The following is a 16866-nucleotide window of genomic DNA, read 5'->3' as shown; positions in this document are numbered from 1 at the left end:
TCCAACTGTGTGAGCTCGCTCGACAAATGCAATGTTGGTAAAGAGAAACCAAGTCTCTTCCTGTTAGAAAAAGGTATAGACGGAGCTGGAAAGATGGCTCAGAGGTTAAGAGCACTGGCTGCTCTTCCAGAGGACCTGAGTTCAATTCCCAGCAACCACATGGTGGCTCACAGCCATTTGTAATGAGATGTGATGCCCTCTTCTGGCATGTAGGCATACATGCTGTACACATAAGTAAATAAATCTTAAAAAAAAGAAAAAGAAAAAGGTATAGACAATAATAGCAATAATAATAATAACAAACATATAAATACTTAACTTTAGGTAGTAAGGAACTATGTTAAGTATTAAGTAACGCTTATTAAAAGAATACAAATTGTGTAGAAAGGTTTAAAAAAAGGCAAGGGTTAAGTCATATAAGATGGACAGGGACTTCTTCCCTAGGACATTGTTGGACAACCCTATAAAAAAGACCAAATGAGATTATATTTCTCTTTTAAATTGTCAATTAGATGCTGATATCTGGTGGTGACGCCTGGGTTTCACTCAAGTTTGGTTCACATTGTCCCCAACTGGACACACAGCTGGTTCCTGGGCAGAGGCATCAGCACACTGTCCCTCACTGGACACACAGCTGGGACCTGGGCAGAGGCATCAGCACACTGCCCCCTCCACTGGACACACAGCTGGGACCTGGGCAGAGACATCAGCACACTGCCCCCTCCACTGGACACACAGCTGGGACCTGGACAGAGACATCAGCACACTGCCCCCTCCACTGGACACACAGCTGGTTCCTGGACAGAGACATCAGCACACTGCCCCCTCCACTGGACACACAGCTGGGACCTGGACAGAGACATCAGCACACTGCCCCCTCCACTGGACACACAGCTGGTTCCTGGACAGAGGCATCAGCACACTGTCCTCTCCACTGGACACACAGCTGGGACCTGGACAGAGACATCAGCACACTGCCCCCTCCACTGGACACACAGCTGGGACCTGGGCAGAGGCATCAGCACACTGTCCTCTCCACTGGACACACAGCTGAGACCTGGGCAGAGGCATCAGCACACTGTCCTCTCCACTGGACACACAGCTGGAACCTGGGCAGAGGCATCAGCACACTGTCCTCTCCACTGGACACACAGCTGGGACCTGGGCAGAGGCATCAGTTGCTGCTAAGGCACTGCCTAGGACAGTTACTTGAACTGACCTCTCCTACCAAGTTTCCTGTTGTTGGCTCCTTACATCTAACAAGCATCTGACTTCACAGTTAAACTTTGATCTGTAAACACAGCTCACACTGATCAAGACACAGAGGAAATCATTTCCCTGACGTCGCCCTTCTACAGGGTTTTCGTACGAAGGTTCTGGTACTAGTCCAGCCAGCTGCACACTTATGCTTCACCTTATTAAACAGGACTTACGGTAGTCATCATGTCAAAGGATTTTCCTCATTAGCTTTGTCTCTTAATGTTCCCCACAAGGTTCGCTCAGGGGACCCGATGGTCGACCTCTGAACTTACACTGGCTAAGCAAAGCGTCTCAAGCTCTCAAGCCATCGACCTTGCCTGTCCCTGTGACAAAGCTGCGGGAGTGCTTTGGACGGTTTCTTGCCTATCCTTCTCCTCTCATAAGGGCAAAACTGCCCCGACCGCTTCCTAACGCCAGGAGGAGTTACAGCACAACTACCAGCCTCGTTCCGTGTGACACAGAGGCGACCTGGCCCACACGGCACACTCCAAGGACGTGTGCTGTCCTCACAGGGCTCCCTTGTGTCCTGAATCTCTGCCATCAGTTAGGTTTGGTGACGGCCCCCTAAATCAACCCTCCTCCGAGGCACTCACCCCCATCACTACTTTTGTAGCTCAAAACATCTAGTCTGTGCCCTAAAACTCCTAACAGCCTTTAGGGGGACCTCTGAGAAGGGGGAGGAGGAAGGAGGAGTTAGAATCACTGATGGGCAGAGACAGGAAAGGAGCCAAGACTAGGTAAAGGATGGCGAAGTTCCAGGATGGCTGGTTTCTTCCTCCTCCTCCTCACCTAAGACAAAAGCCTGGTAGCTTAAAAAAGTCCTTATTGCCCTGTTCTTCTACCAACAGGGCCCCTGCTGAGGAACTGGCTACTCTACACTACACAAGTTCCAGGCCAGACCAGATCATGTTACACAATAATTGGGGGCCAATCAGTCAGCCTGTCTTTCTTCAAACTGAACAAGCCTAAATTAGGGGAGGAATGCTGTGGAATAATGCTTTTGTACACTGGTCTAATAAAACACTGATTGGCCAGTAGCCACGCAGGAAGTATAAGTGGAATAAGCAGACAAGGAGAATTCTGGGAAGAGAAAGGCTGAGTCAGGAGACACCAGCCCACAATCCAGGGAGCAGCATGTTATGGCACACAGGTAAAGTCACAGAAAACATGGTGATATATGGACTAACAAAAATGGGCTGAATTTAAGTGTAAGAGCTAGTCAATGATAGGCCTGAGCTAATGGCCAAGCAGTTTTAATTAATATAAGTCTCTGTGTGTTTATTTGGGTCCAAGCGGCTGCAGGACTGGTGGGTGAGAGAGATTTTTTCCTGACCATGGGCCAGGTGGGACACAGGAAAACTTCAGATACAGAGGAAGACCCTTCAGAGACATTAAAAATGTTGCCCAGCCCTAAGAGAGAGGCCCTTCTGCTTTGCTATATGTCCCTGGGTGCCTGCCATAGGTGTGTGTTCCCTCACCCCCAAAAGAAGCCTTTTTTCAATCGCTGGGAGAAAGAAAAAGAAGTTGGATCACAGCACATTGAACACAGGCTGCAAACCTGAGCCATTTTGTATAGACTTATTTCAGGAGTCATAAAACTCTGCCCTTGACACTGTTACAGATGCCGACTTTCTGAAGTAAATGGATGTCATTTATCCCTGCTATAAGCGAGAGACCCAAACTGTCACAGAACAGACTGTGTGGAGAAATTAGAGCAGACATACCAATTCCTTTTCCAAATATTTTCTCTATTTTTTGCATCTGCATTTTCTGGTCTTAGATAAAACACTTCACAAACCTCAGCCTGGAAGCCTTTATCAGAAAAATAGAAAAAAACTGTTTGTTCAAGCACATACACATACACCCCTAAATCCATCCACTGAAAACATTCTTTTGCTGCTCAGACAGATATTTTTGGCTTTTTTTTTTTCTCTTCAGCAAGTGACCAAGCTGATGCAATCGTTTTTTACTGGAAAAAAAAAAAACCCACAAAGAATGAAAAATGGCATGGGAAATAATCTTTTTCTTTGCAGGGTTAGAGGTAGAAGGTGGGTTCTTCTGAAGGCAAAGCAAGGACTACAACCCTAGCCTCTGGGTTTCACTCGCTTTTTGTTTTTGAGACAAGCTCTCACAATACAGCTCACACTGTCCGTGAACTCTCAGTCCTCCTGTTCCCTCCTTGAAAATGCTGGGGTTACAGGAGTGCACCACCGTCCCCGGCTGGGATTACAGGAGTGCACCACCGTCCCCGGCTGGGATTACAGGAGTGCACCACCGTCCCCGGCTGGGATTACAGGAGTGCACCACCGTCCCCGGCTGGGATTACAGGAGAGCACCACCGTCCCCTGCTGGGATGATAGAGTGCACCACCGTCCCCGGCTGGGATTACAGGAGTGCACCACCATCCCCGGCTGGGATTATAGAAAGTGCACCACCGTCCCCGGCCAGAGAAGAACATTAAAAGATCTATGAATGGAAGGGAACTAGACTACAACAAAACCTGAAGGTGCTGGGCCAGTGGACGGCTTGGTGGGTGTGGTGTTTGAATGAGAATGGCCCCCACAGGCTCATATATGTAAAGGCCTGGGCCAGTTCTTAGAACTGTCTGGTAGTCAGGAGATTTCAAAAGCCCACAGCAGGCCCACTCTCTCTTTCTGCCTCCAACTTGAGACTCGGATATAAGCTCTTAGCTGCAGCTCCAGCGCCATACCTCCTCATCTGCTGCCATGCTTCCCACCATGCTGGTCATGGACTCAACCTCTGAAACCGTAAGCAAGCCTCTAATCAAATGCCTCCTTTTGTAAACTTCCTTGTCTCTTTGCAGCAATAGAAAAATAGCGAAGCTGGTGAGTAAAGGCACTTGCTGCCAAGTCTGAATTCAATCCTCTGAACTCACATGATGGAAGGAGAGAATAACTCCTGCAATTTGTCCTCTGACCTCTACATGCACACACACACACACACACACACACACACACACACTAAATAAATGTAATTTTAAAAAAGCAAGTATAGGCCGGGCGGTGGTGGCGCACACCTTTAATCCCAGCACTCGGGAGGTAGAGCCAGGCAGATCTCTGTGAGTTCGAGGCCAGCCTGGGCTACCAAGTGAGTTCCAGGAAAGGCGCAAAGCTACACAGAGAAACCCTGTCTCGAAAAACCAAAAAAAAAAAAAAAGCAAGTATATAGTGCAGGAGTTGCTCCAGTGAAGCCATTTTTAAAATAAGCAAAGCATTCAGATGAAGCAGGGAAACGCTGCCCTTTCATGAACAGATGGGAGCAATTACCTAGTTTACACAAGGTATCGCTGAGGCTGATGCTCAGCTGCTTCCTGACAAGCTTGCAGGTGGCCACAGTGTCTGAATTCTCCTTGATTTTTATTACTTGTTTATAATATTCAGTTACTTGCTTCTTTTGCGATCTAGAAAACAGAAATTCAATTAAAGTTTTGCATTGAAGAAATATGGCATACATTCATTCAACAAACATTCTCTAAATGCTGGCCTTAGGATCGGGGCGCAAAGGAGAGTAAGTGAATGTCAGACTCTCACAGTTAGAGGGTGGAAAATGAAGCCAGATCCACGGATGTAACAGTGTGCACCTTTTTTTTTTTTTTTTTTTAATAACAGAGTCTCAGGCATCAAAACTCCATATATAGCCAAGGATGACCTTGAACACCTGCCTCCTGTCCTGGGCTCTGGGACTGTAGGCATGTACCATTCCACAGAGTGGAGATTTGCTGGGGAGTGAACCAAAGCCTTAGTACATGTTAGGCAGGCATTCTCCCAACTTAGACTCATCCTCAGCCCCTGTTGTTGTTGTATTATACTATTGTTATTGTATTTATTATTATTATTATTATTATTATTATTATTATTATTATTATTATTGCAGTGCTGGGTATCAAAGCCAGGGCCTCTGTGGTAGCTTGATGAGCATGGCCCCATAGGTTTATATGTCTGAATACTTGGTCCCCAGTTGGTGGAACTGTTTGAGAAGGATTAGGAGGTGTGGCCTTGCTGGAGGAGGTGTGTCACTGAGGGCAGCTTTGAGGTTTCAAAATGCTGGAACCATTCTCCTACTCTCGGACTGAGATGTGAGCTGTCAACTGTTCCTGCTTCCGTGCCACTGTGGACTCCACCCTCTGGAACTCTAAGCCCAACTAAAGACTTTCTTCTACACGTTGCCTTGGCCATGCTGTTCTGTCACAGCTCATCCTCAACCCCTTGAACATGAGCTATACCCCCAGCCCAGGGCTTTGGGCTGTAACGTTGAAAAACCTTCAAGAAGATGGTAGGCTCACACTGACTGCGCCTGGGTGGACGCTGGAGGCTGCACTGAAGCGGCCACAGGGGCCAGTCAGACCAGAGCCAAGCCCTCTGATATGTGCTTACCGCTTCCCTCACCAAACAGCAATACGGTAGGTAAGCTCCTGTCCAACCGCACAGTCACTCAGCAATAGAAAGGAAGCCGGAGTCCAGCAGTGAGACACAGCCCACACCTCCCCTCGAGTTCCTCCCTCCTTGGTCAGAAAGGACACCGTGGGCTGATTTAAACTCAGGGACTACAGGTTACTGTTAGGCCTCAGAGAAACCCAGCTCAGACGGCTAAGGTGCCTATTAACATATCAAAGCCGACTCTAGCCGCCAGCTTCTCCCAACATCTCCCAGCATTGCAGAGTCCTGGCTCCTCCACTTCTCACCCCGCCCCTACCCTACACCCTACACCTCCCCAGCCCCTGAGTGTCCCTTCCCTTGCCCAGCTCCTCTCCCCTGCGTAGCCTCGGCCTTTTGGACTACGTGCTCTCCTGGCCTCTATCTTGGTCTGCCATTTTTGGCTCCTGGTCCCCTCTCCTGCCCTCTCTCCTCTCTTCTTCCTCTCGCGACACCCCTCCACCACCACCCCCTGCACCCTGGCCTGATTCAGTCAGCCGGCCATGTTCAGGAAAGACCTTTCCAGATGCCTCTGGCTGTTCTCTCCCTCATATCTACAATAAAACCTCCTCAACCATACCTAGGAGCGGCCATGTCCTCATTGTCAGTTATCAGTAGGCACTCATCTACTGATGGAGAGGAGGGAATGGTCTTAGAGAAAGTGGAAGACTGGAGTGGAAAAAGGACACCAGAACACAGGAGGAGAGGAGGAGAGGGGAACTCCGAACCCAAGACACAGTAACTTCACAACTGAACGAGCATCCCCGGATGTTCAGTGAGCTGACTCCCCTATGAAAGAGCAATGCTGAGCCCAGGAAGTCTGCCATTGGCTCTCAGGCTTCACAAAGAAACTCCTTCCACACTAGCCTGCAGCGGGAAAAACAGTCAGATCTGGCCACGCTCACAGCAGGGTCCTGTGATCTCTACTACCCTCTTCTGCACCTGGATATGTGAGGAGCTGAGGACAGAGCCACATCTCAAAGGCTGCTCGAGGCAGGGGGACAGCAGGTGAGTACGACCTAAGGCATGGCTGACTTTGGCCTTGATCACACAGCCCCACAGAACAGCAGCCAGGGCCTGGGCCTGTACAGAAGCCCTTAGCAAAGCATGCCCACTCACAGGTCCTGTCAGGAACACTGGGGAGCACTCGCAGTGAGCGCACTGGCCCCCTGTGTCCTTACCTGCTGCCAAAGCTACCACTCTGTGGGCCCAGAGTTTTCAGAATGCCTTGCAGCAGGTCCCCTGACAAACTCGGCAGGAATGAGCCCTCAGGAGGGGCACATCCCCACTAGAGACAAAGAAGCAAGACGCCCCTGATAGGTCAGTGCACACCCCAGACACCAGAGAAATGGGAGAGGGACCCATTTCTTGAAAAAATCCATAGAAACTTACTTTTCATTATCTTCTAGTAAAAAAAATAGCAAATCCGCTAAAAATTCCATAATTTCTCCAACTAGTATGTTTTTATCACCAAATAGACGTCTTCTGATATGTAAACACTCTTGAAACTTCAGTCTTGCAACAGGCACATTTCCAGCAGCCAACCTGAGAACGAAACACAAGCCTGTGGCTTACCAGGATGGAGAATGCTTACAGTAAATGGTCCACATTCACTGGGCTAGCAACAATTCTCAACAATTTTATGAAAATCCTTTCTCTTATATAGACATCTATCCAGAAAGATATGTGTAAATTGGGGAATCAAGAACCTCAAAAACACTCAGAAGTATGTGTCTGTGTGTGTACGAGCACACATGTACACGTGCATGAGCACACTCACCGCCTTCAGGAGCGGGCAGTGCTAGGGATTCAACCCCAAACCTTATAACATGCTAGTACTTGCTCTAGCACTGAGCTACATCTGCCTGTCCTCAGAAGTACCTTTATAAAGAAACCAGAATAGCCAGGCATAGTGGTACATGACTATAATCCCAGCATTTGAGAGGCTAAGACAGGAGGTATAGGCAGGACTTCCAGGGACAGAGAGGAGTCTGGGAAGAGAAAGGACACCAGGAGATGCAGAGTAAGCAGGATGTACAGGAGGAGAGGTAACAGCCACAAGCCAAGTGGCAGAATGCAGATTAATATAAATGGGTTAAGTTATAAGAACTAGTTAGGGGGCTGGAGAGATGGCTCAGAGGTTAAGAGCACTGGCAGCTCTTCCAGAGGTCCTGAGTTCAATTCCCAGCAACCACATGGTGGCTCACAACCATCTGTAATGAGATCTGGTGCCCTCTTCTGGGATGTAGGAATATATGCAAACAGAACATTGTATACATAATAAACAAATAAATCTTAAAAAAAAAAAAGAACTAGTTAGAAACAGGCCTAAGCTATAGGTCAAGTTTTCATAATTAATAAGAAGTCTCCATGTCAATATTTGGGAGCTGGTGGTACAGAGAAAGACTTGTTACACTATACATTTCTTTGGGGAGGGTAATTTCATGTAGATCTGCCCTTCACATTGTCAGCTGCATTCCTGGCCTCCACCTCTAGATGGCAATAAAAATCTTCCTGCCAGTGATGTTAACCAGAAAGCGGTACAGATCTTGGCAAAAAGTGCCTTGAGAAGAGCCCCAGACCAGCCATGGCTGAGGCCTGCTATGCTGGAAAATAAACATGCCAATGCTCAGTGTTCATCCAAATTTAGATTTAGATGATAGATGTGGTAGCAGGTACTGATCAAATATAAATATAAATATGTATTGTTGAGACAGGGTCTCATGTTAGCTTAAATTAGCTTTGAACTTCCTATGAAGCTGAGGACAACCTTGAATTCCTCATCCTCCTGTCTCTGCCTCCCAAGTGCAGGGATTACAGGCATGCATCATTGTGCCCAACTTAACGCTGTTCTGGGAAATGAACCTGGGACTTCATGTACACAAGGCAAGCACTCTACCAATTGAGCTGCATCCTCAGACCCTAAGCATATTAATAAAAAGAACAGGAGCTAACACAGAAAGCAAGAAGAACAAAGAAAAATGTCATGCTTACATGAGAACACCTTCAGTATATTTCATGGTAGCTTGATCGCGGGGGCTATCAGTCACTAACTTGGAGATTTCAGTAGCATAATCCAAAATGTGGCTTTCTCTTAAGAATTTCTCAGATGCTGATTTTACCAGGTTATTCATCACTTTGACTACAGGGCATAAATGTTGGCAAAGAATATAATGCTTAAGGTTTTGTTTATCCACAGAAGAGTCAAAATGTCAACAGGCCTAGCATTTAATACCATTTCTTCATCATGCCAAGAACCAGGGTTCTTCCGGACAAATCAGTCACTGACCTACACATACTAGGGTTTGTTTCCATACAAAGTGTCTGTACGCATGCAGCAGTCAAAGGACCAAGGGACAAAGACAATAGTGTGAACCTGAAGAGTAGATCTGTTTTAGGGTGATACAGGTGCACATGAGCGTGGAGGTACAAGACAGACTGAGAGAGACAGAGACAGAGACAGACAGAGAGACAGAGACAGACAGAGAGAAGAGACAGAGAGAGAGAGAGAGAGAGAACATGAGAAGTCAGAGGATGCCTTTAAGTTTCATTCCTCAGGTACCATACACACTTTTTTGTTTGTTTTTTGTGACAGGGTCTCAGTGGCCTGGAACTCACTAACAGGTGAGGCTGGCTGGCCAGAGAGCCTTGGGGATTCAGCCATCTCTGCTTCTTCAGCACTGGGGTCACAAGCATGTGCCACCATGTCCACCTTTTTATACGGGTTCTGCCTTGGCCTCCTGAGTGCTGGGATTAGAGAGACGCGCCTTCACGGTTGGCAGTGGGTAGTTTTCTTTAGCATCACCCGGCCCTCCCCCTCCCTGGGGTTGCTCTCTGAACTGCAAGGAGTGGTGTGGCCTCCGTAGGTGTCGCCTACCTTTCTGCCTCATTAATTCCTGGCTGGTTTTCAAGTCACTGAGCGTAAACCGCAGCAGATTTGACCACGCTTTCTGAAAATATGTGAGTCCTTTTTCAGTCATCCCGATTTCAAGATACAATTCTCCAATGGCATTCTGAGCTTTGAGGAGCATTTCTGTCATGGATGGGCTCTATACACAACGACAAAGGGAACCACTCCTGAAAACAGAGATTGCTGACAGTGACAGCTACAGCACCCACCCATCACTTCCCAGGGAGATTTAAATATTTATCAGATGAACTGCTATGATGAAATCTTTAGTAGCAGACATGTAAAAATAAGACTCCATTTTGGACGTTTTCACCGATTATTAGTTAATGGTAACACGCCAATGCCTAATGTGTGTCAAGTATTCCGGGAAAAGGTGATCCAGGTGATTCCAGCATAAGTGGCTGGGAATGCTGCTTGAATTCAGTGGGACCAGAGAGTTCATTGCTTCATATCTGACACCTTTATAATGTAAATTCTGCTTACTACCTGTAAGGAAGAAGATGTCATGGCCCATTATAGATTGAGATATGCTCAGAACTCATCAGAGTCACAGTTAAGCAGGAAGCCTGGCTAGGCCCCTCTCCCCCATCTTGTCTCAGAATTCTAAGGCTTGGAAAGTTACAGGTGTCCCTCACTACGTGACTAAGCCCATGGGATAAGGAGGCAAGCTCCAAATGATTCATTAGATAAGGCTGTGTGCCCTAAACCAAGGAGATGAACTGAGAAAGGGAGCAAGCCCAGAGGACAATATGCCATATATGTCCAGGTACCCGTGGAGGCCAGAAAAGGGTGTCAGATACCCTGGAGCTAGAGTTACAGGTGGCTGTGAGCCACAAGACATGGGTGCTGGGAACCAAACCCCAGTCCCCTGAAAGAGCAGCAAGCACTCTTAACCACTAAGCCATTTCTCCAGCCCCTCCATTTAAAAGGTAATTTTATTGTCAGGCATAGCAGCACATGCCTCTATTCTCAGCACTTGGGAGGCAGAGACAGGCGGATCTCTGCAAATTCAAGGCTGGTCTGGTCTACAGAGTGAGTTCCAGGATAGCCAGGACTACAGAGAGAGACCTTGTCTCAAAAAACAACAACCCCAAAAAAACTGTATTACATTTGTTTGTGTCTGCGTCTGTGTGTGTGTGTGTGTGTGTGTGTGTGTGTGTGTGTGTGTGTGTGTGTATGCATGCATGCGTGCACACCATGATGTACATGGGTGGTCAGAAGACAGCTTGCATTGAAGGAGACAGCTCTCTGTTGTGAAAGATTAGTTATAGATGTGTTACATTTGTTTGTGCTATGGAATATTTGTTTAATGAAGCAGAGATGTGTTGCATTTTTCATGTTGCATTTGTTTAACTCGGTTACTTTGCCTGTCTAAAACACCTGATTGGTCTACTAAAGGGCTAAATAGCCAATAACAAGGCAGGAGACAGGATAGGCAGGGCTGGCAGGCAGAGAGAATAAACAGGAGGAGAAATCTGGGAGGAGAGGACAAGGAGCAAGAAAAGAAGGGGCCAGCCACACAGCCACAGAGCCACACAGCCACAGAGCCACACAGCCACAGAGCCACACAGCCACACAGCCACAGAGCCACAGAGCCACAGAGCCACACAGCCACACAGCCACACAGCCACACAGCCACACAGCCACAGAGCCACAGAGCCACAGAGCCACACAGCCACACAGCCACACAGCCACAGAGCCACACAGCCACAGAGCCACACAGCCACAGAGCCACACAGCCACAGAGCCACACAGCCACAGAGCCAGACACAGAACAAGAAAGAGAGAAAGAGATACAGAAATAGAGAAAGGTAAAAGCCCAGAGTCAAAGGGTAGACAGGATAATTTAAGTTATGAAAAGCTGACTAGAAACAAGCCAAGCTAAGGCCAAGCTTTCATAAGAAAGAATAAGACTCCATGTGTTTATTTGGGAGCTAGGTGGCGGACCCTCAAAGAGCCAAAAGAGTGAAAAAGAGTACAAACAAACAAACCAAAACAAACAAAAAATCCCTGCAGTGTCCCCTTCCATCATGTGAGTCCCAGGAATTGAACTCAAGTCAGTAGGCTTGTCTGCAAGAGCCTTTACCCACTGAGCCCTCTCACCGGCCACAGCCTCTTCTTCCAAATTTCAAATTAACAGTGTTTTCACAGACTGGAGAGATGGCTCAGAGGTTAAGAGCACCGGCAGCTGTTCCAGAGGTCCTGAGTTCAGTTGCCGGCAACCACATGGTGGCTCACAACCATCTGTAATGAGATCTAGTGCCTCCTCTGGCGTGCGGGCATACATGCAGGTAGAACACTGTATACATAATAAGTAAATAATTTTTTTTCAAGACAGGATTTCTCCATGTAGTTTTGGTGCCTGTCCTGGATCTCGCTCTGTAGACCAGACTGGCCTCGAACTCACAGAGATCCGCCTGGCTTTGCCTCCTGAGTGCTGGGATAAAAGGCGTGTGCCACCACAGCCCAGCAATAAGTAAATGAATCTTTAAAAAAAAAAAAAAACCCACTCATTTCCTCTCTCATGCCTACCCTGAATGAAGACAAGCCTAAGCTCCTTCCACAGGACCTGCCTCTAGCCTCAGGCTGCACATCTGTCCCACACCACAGCCTCCTCAGAGCCTGCTGCACAACCTGTCCCTCTACCAGGTTCATTTCCTGCCCCACACAAACACATCTAACCTGGATCAAACTTGACCTGAGCCTCCTACTCTCCTGACTTTTTATCTTTCTCCTTTTACCGAGAAGCTTCTCAAACAGGCTCCCATGTGTGCATCTTCCCCACTTCATTCTTAAAACTCACCTCTTGACTTCCTGCATGCCAGTCCCTCATGCACCCTTGCCTTCTCAGGGTTATCACAGACAGACACCACTTACCAGACCAGGGGCCTGTTGTCCCTTTACGGGTGACATTACATTCAGAAGTAAACTTTTCATTACATTCAGTAAAGCCAAAGGTTCATGGTTCAGAAAAAAAAAAAAATCAAGAAATAATCAGTCAGACTTCTCCCAGGTCTTCATGAAAGTGGCAAACAAGTTTTAGGCGACTGTAATTCCATTCCGTCCCACAGAGACACCTATCTGCAGCTGTCATTCTCTAGTGACTCCTGTTTATTGGAGCTTGGTGGTGGTGGTGTACAGCTGAGGTGTGGGTTATAGTCTCCTCTCTGGTGGACAAGCCCTCTGACTCTCCCCTTCTTGGATAGTAAGTCATAAAGTCATGAAGGAACAAAGGTCAATGGTGTCGACAAAGACACCAAGGGGGAAAAGCTTGAAGGATTTCATTCCTTACCTGTAGTAACATTTCCTCGACACTCAAGAATAGCCTTTCTGCATCATTGATCTTGCCCATGAGCTTCAGGAAACTCCCAACAAAGAGTATCATCCTGCATTTATCAGCGGCAGTAACCTGGGAGAGGCTGCATTCCAGGACTGGAACAGGAAGAAAGCAGACAGGCCTGAAGGACACTGGGAAGGAACAGACTGCCTGGCCTGCTCCTGCTTCAAGACTCCACAGCTGTATTTCTCACTTCTTTTGTTCGGGGTGATTGGTTGTTTTCTTTGTTTTTGTTTGTGACAAGTTCTTTTGGATTTTTGGAGATAACGCCTCACTCTGTAGCCCAGGTTAGCCTTGAAATCACAATCCCCTACCTTTGCCTCCAAAGTGCTGGGACTGTAGACACATACCATCATAGCTGGCTTCAACTTCTTGTTCAAGACACCAGCAGATTTTATTACAAATATTGGCAAATACTTTAAATGACACCATAAAAGTCTATAGTGATATTGTACAACCTTGTATAAATGTTAAAATCTAAAGAGCTAAACAATTACACAGCTCTGTGGTAGTGTGAATGTAACTGGCCCCATGAGCTCATTGGGAGGGGAACCATTAGGAGGTGTGGCTTCATTGAAGTAGGTGTGGCCTTGTTGGAGGAAGTGTCTTTGTGGGGGCAGGCTTTGAGGTTTCATGCTCAAGATACTACGCAGTGTGTAAGTCCACTTCCTGTTGCCTTCTGATCAAGACGTAGCCAGCACCATGTCTGCCTGCACGCTGCCATGCTCCCCGCCATGATGGTAATGGACTGAACCTCTGAAACTGTAAGCCGCCATCACAATTAGATGTTTTCCTTATAAGAGTTGTTGTGGTCATGGTGTCTCTTCACAGCAATAGACACCCCAACTAAGACAAGTTCAATCCATGTATAATTTGTGTTTTGGAATGATTTTTTTCAGGAAAAAAAGAAAAAAAAGTTAATGTTTCTTTCTTTTTTTTTGTTTTTGTTTTGTTTTTGTTTTTGTTTTGTTTTTTTTTTTTTTTTTTTGGTTTTTCGAGACAGGGTTTCTCTGTGTAGCTTTGTGCCTTTCCTGGAACTCGCTTTGGAGACCAGGCTGGCCTCGAACTCACAGAGATCCGCCTGCCTCTGCCTCCCCAGTGCTGGGATTAAAGGTATGTGCCACTACCGCCCATCTTTTAAGTTAATATTTCTTACACAATTCTTCCCTCTGTTACAACTATCAAGAATTGCTAGATTAAACAGAAAGAAAAATGTTAGAAATGTCAGCCAGGCCTGGAGAACACAGGCAGACTTGTAAACCCTACCACTACCACTCAGAAGGCTGAGTTGGGAAGGTCACAAGTTCAAGGTCAGTGGGGACACTGGGGGAGTTCAAGGACAACCTGGGCAACTTCATGAGACCTTGTCTCAAAATAAAAAAGGTTAGGCATGTGGGCTGGCTGAAGACACCCACAGACTCGCCTGGGTCCTCACGGCCTGGGTTGGCTGAAGACACCCACAGGCCTTGTGGTGCCTGGCAGGTAGGCACTGTTATGATGAGCAAATATATGGTGGTGAAATGGGAGAGAAAGAGAAATGGACAGGTTCATGTGCTGTGGAAAGAGGCAGAACTGAAGAAGCAGAGGAGGTGAGGAGCAGGCTCCTGTGGGTGGCCTACTTGCCATGGTCATGTCCGGGACCATACTGATCTGGGTGACCCGCATTACCACTGGGGCCAGGGTGACGTCCAGGCCCAGCTGCTGCCTAGGGCCATGTCTGGGTCAGTGGCCCTACAGCAGCCAGGGTCTGAGTTGATGTCTGTGGTTCCTGTTACCCCAGGGGGTCATGGGAACCAGCACCACCTTTGTTGGCCTGGGAGAGCTGACCCTGCCTCTCACTGGCCACTACAGCAGAAGAGCTGGCCCTGCCCCTCAAAGGAGAGCTGGCTCCACTTTCCGGAGAGATGGCCCCACCCCTCACCTTGAGCATAGGAAGGCTGGCCCTGATGACCTGAGCGTAGAAGAGCTGATTCTGCCCCTTGCCAGAGGGGGCAGTCCCAGCTGCCTGGATTGACCAAATCAGCTACCATTTGGACCCACATCCAGGCTTTGAGTTGGCTCACCCCAGCATCGACCCCATCTGTGACCTGCCAGAGTGTGTGGAGGGACTGGTCCTGTGGAACTGTAGCCGCAGAATCTCCATGACCCAGGGCAACAGCAGGATATCCTGGGGGAGTTTCGGAGAGAGTTCAGTGTTGATGGTGTACCAGGAGCCAGAGGTCCTGAACCAGACAGACCACTCCCTGCAATGAGCATCTGGAAGTAAAGCTGAGTGGACAAAGGGACCTACTGTGTGACACACCACAGCTCCCAATGCCACTAACATGAGTGCAGAGGTGTTGGAGAGGCCGGAAAGATGGAGAAGCAAAGTGGATTTTTGTTTGTTTTGTTTTTAATGAATGTTTTTTAATTTGCTTTTCTGGGGGACACTACAGGGGTGAGGGGTGGATATGGAGAGACTGGGAAATCAGCAGGATTGGGGTGCATGATGTGAAATTCCCAAAGAATCAATAAAAATTATGTTTTTAAAAAAAAGGTTGAGCATGTAGCATAGCAATAGAACATTTGCCTCGCACATGCAGACGTACTACAGAAAGGCAAAGCAACAAAAATGAACAAACTAGGGGATACACACTTGTGTTTGTATGTCGTTACATACAAGTAAAAGTATATAAAACCTCTGACCCACGGTGTGACAACATTGGCACTGGTCTGCCTCTATCATATGCCTCAGGGCAGTGGTTCTCAGCCTTCCTAATGCTGCGACCCTTTAATGTAGTTCTTCATGTCCTGGTGACCCCCAACCGTAAAATCATTTCGTTGCCACTTTGTAACTGTAATTTTGCTACTGTTATGAATCATAATGTAAATATCTGATATGCAGGAGATCTGATGTGACCCCAAGGGGTTGCGACCCACAGGTTGAGAACTGCTGTTCTAGGATTTAAACTTCCACGTGGTTGTTTACTTCAGAGGACTGGCTCTAATGCAGTTGTCACAAATGACTGCTTATTCCTCATTGGTTGTTTCCTTGTGTTGGGGCCAGTGTTCCCTGCATGCTTCTGGCTTTCACAGTCATGCGCAGGGTAAAACATGTACTGAGGACCTACTGTGTGTCAGGCAGGGTTCTAGGGTCTGAGAAAGCAGACTGCATCCCCCAAGACTGCAGAGTAGCTGGGAGCTAATGTACTTCCAGGTCAGAGGGCAAAAGCACAAACGTATTCATGGAGACAGATGCAGAGGGCTAAAGTCAACGCTGTTTGTCCAGAGTCGTCAGCAAAGCAAAGGGACTTGAGGTTAGAAGAAGAACCAGAGTCAAAACAGGAAATGGGGATGCCTCAGAGCCACAACAGCTGTTTACAACAGGCAACAGGTGAGGAGGAACAGCGGCAGGATGTGGGGATTTTACATTCCAAGGAGATGAGAAGGTCCAGATGCCTGTCAAGGGTTCAGATTTGAATGGCTAATGTTGTGAACAAGAATTCCTAAAAAGAAGCTGTGTCTGGCTGTGAATGAAAAGCTCATGGAAGGCGTCCATGCCCGCAGAGACTGATGGACCAGTTGGAATTTTAGTACCGTGGAGAGATTGGAATTTTGCAGGTTCAGGGCTAATTACTTTATCTAGGGCTAGTGTTAGCCTTCTGGGACAGCCACTCTGTGCCTGAACTAACACCCTGTGATGACAAATAAAACCTCTGAGAAGCTATTAACTTAGCAGAACACTAGCTTCTACCAATCCAAGAGCTAAGAACTTCATCCAATAGCATCTTGGGTCTACAGACCAGCTCCTCCATCTCATTGTACCCACCTCTCTGATGTATTCACCAATGTATTTTTAAACTTCCCTTGATTTATTACTTTCTTTGTTCTGTAAAAACTATAAAACCTTCATGAAACTGCTTCTGTATTGGAACATGGAATTTGGG

The 16866-nt window shown here is 47.3% G+C and overlaps 1 protein-coding gene across 2 annotated transcripts in view; it reads right to left on the bottom strand.

The window, feature by feature from the left end:
* LOC128119632 (tetratricopeptide repeat protein 41-like) overlaps positions 1 to 16866 on the bottom strand; it is a 58359-nt gene that overhangs the window by 7207 nt on the left and 34286 nt on the right. The window contains exons 10-14 of one of the 2 annotated variants that reach the window (XM_052753013.1): positions 12896 to 13035; positions 9571 to 9742; positions 8688 to 8835; positions 7086 to 7238; positions 4548 to 4681 (exon numbers count right to left, since the gene is read on the bottom strand). In XM_052753013.1, coding sequence (XP_052608973.1) covers positions 4548 to 4681; positions 7086 to 7238; positions 8688 to 8835; positions 9571 to 9742; positions 12896 to 13035 — 747 coding nt within the window. Of the gene's footprint in view, positions 1 to 4547; positions 4682 to 7085; positions 7239 to 8687; positions 8836 to 9570; positions 9743 to 12895; positions 13036 to 16866 lie in introns of those variants that run through there. The other variant, XM_052753014.1, reaches the window with a different exon arrangement.

Source organism: Peromyscus californicus, unplaced genomic scaffold (genome assembly GCF_007827085.1).
Source record: "Peromyscus californicus insignis strain IS unplaced genomic scaffold, ASM782708v3 Scaffold_24__1_contigs__length_46423439, whole genome shotgun sequence".
Taxonomy (NCBI): Eukaryota; Metazoa; Chordata; class Mammalia; order Rodentia; family Cricetidae; genus Peromyscus; species Peromyscus californicus.
The sequence above is the reverse complement of the archived record's forward strand: the minus strand, read 5'-3'. Positions and strand labels throughout refer to the sequence as shown.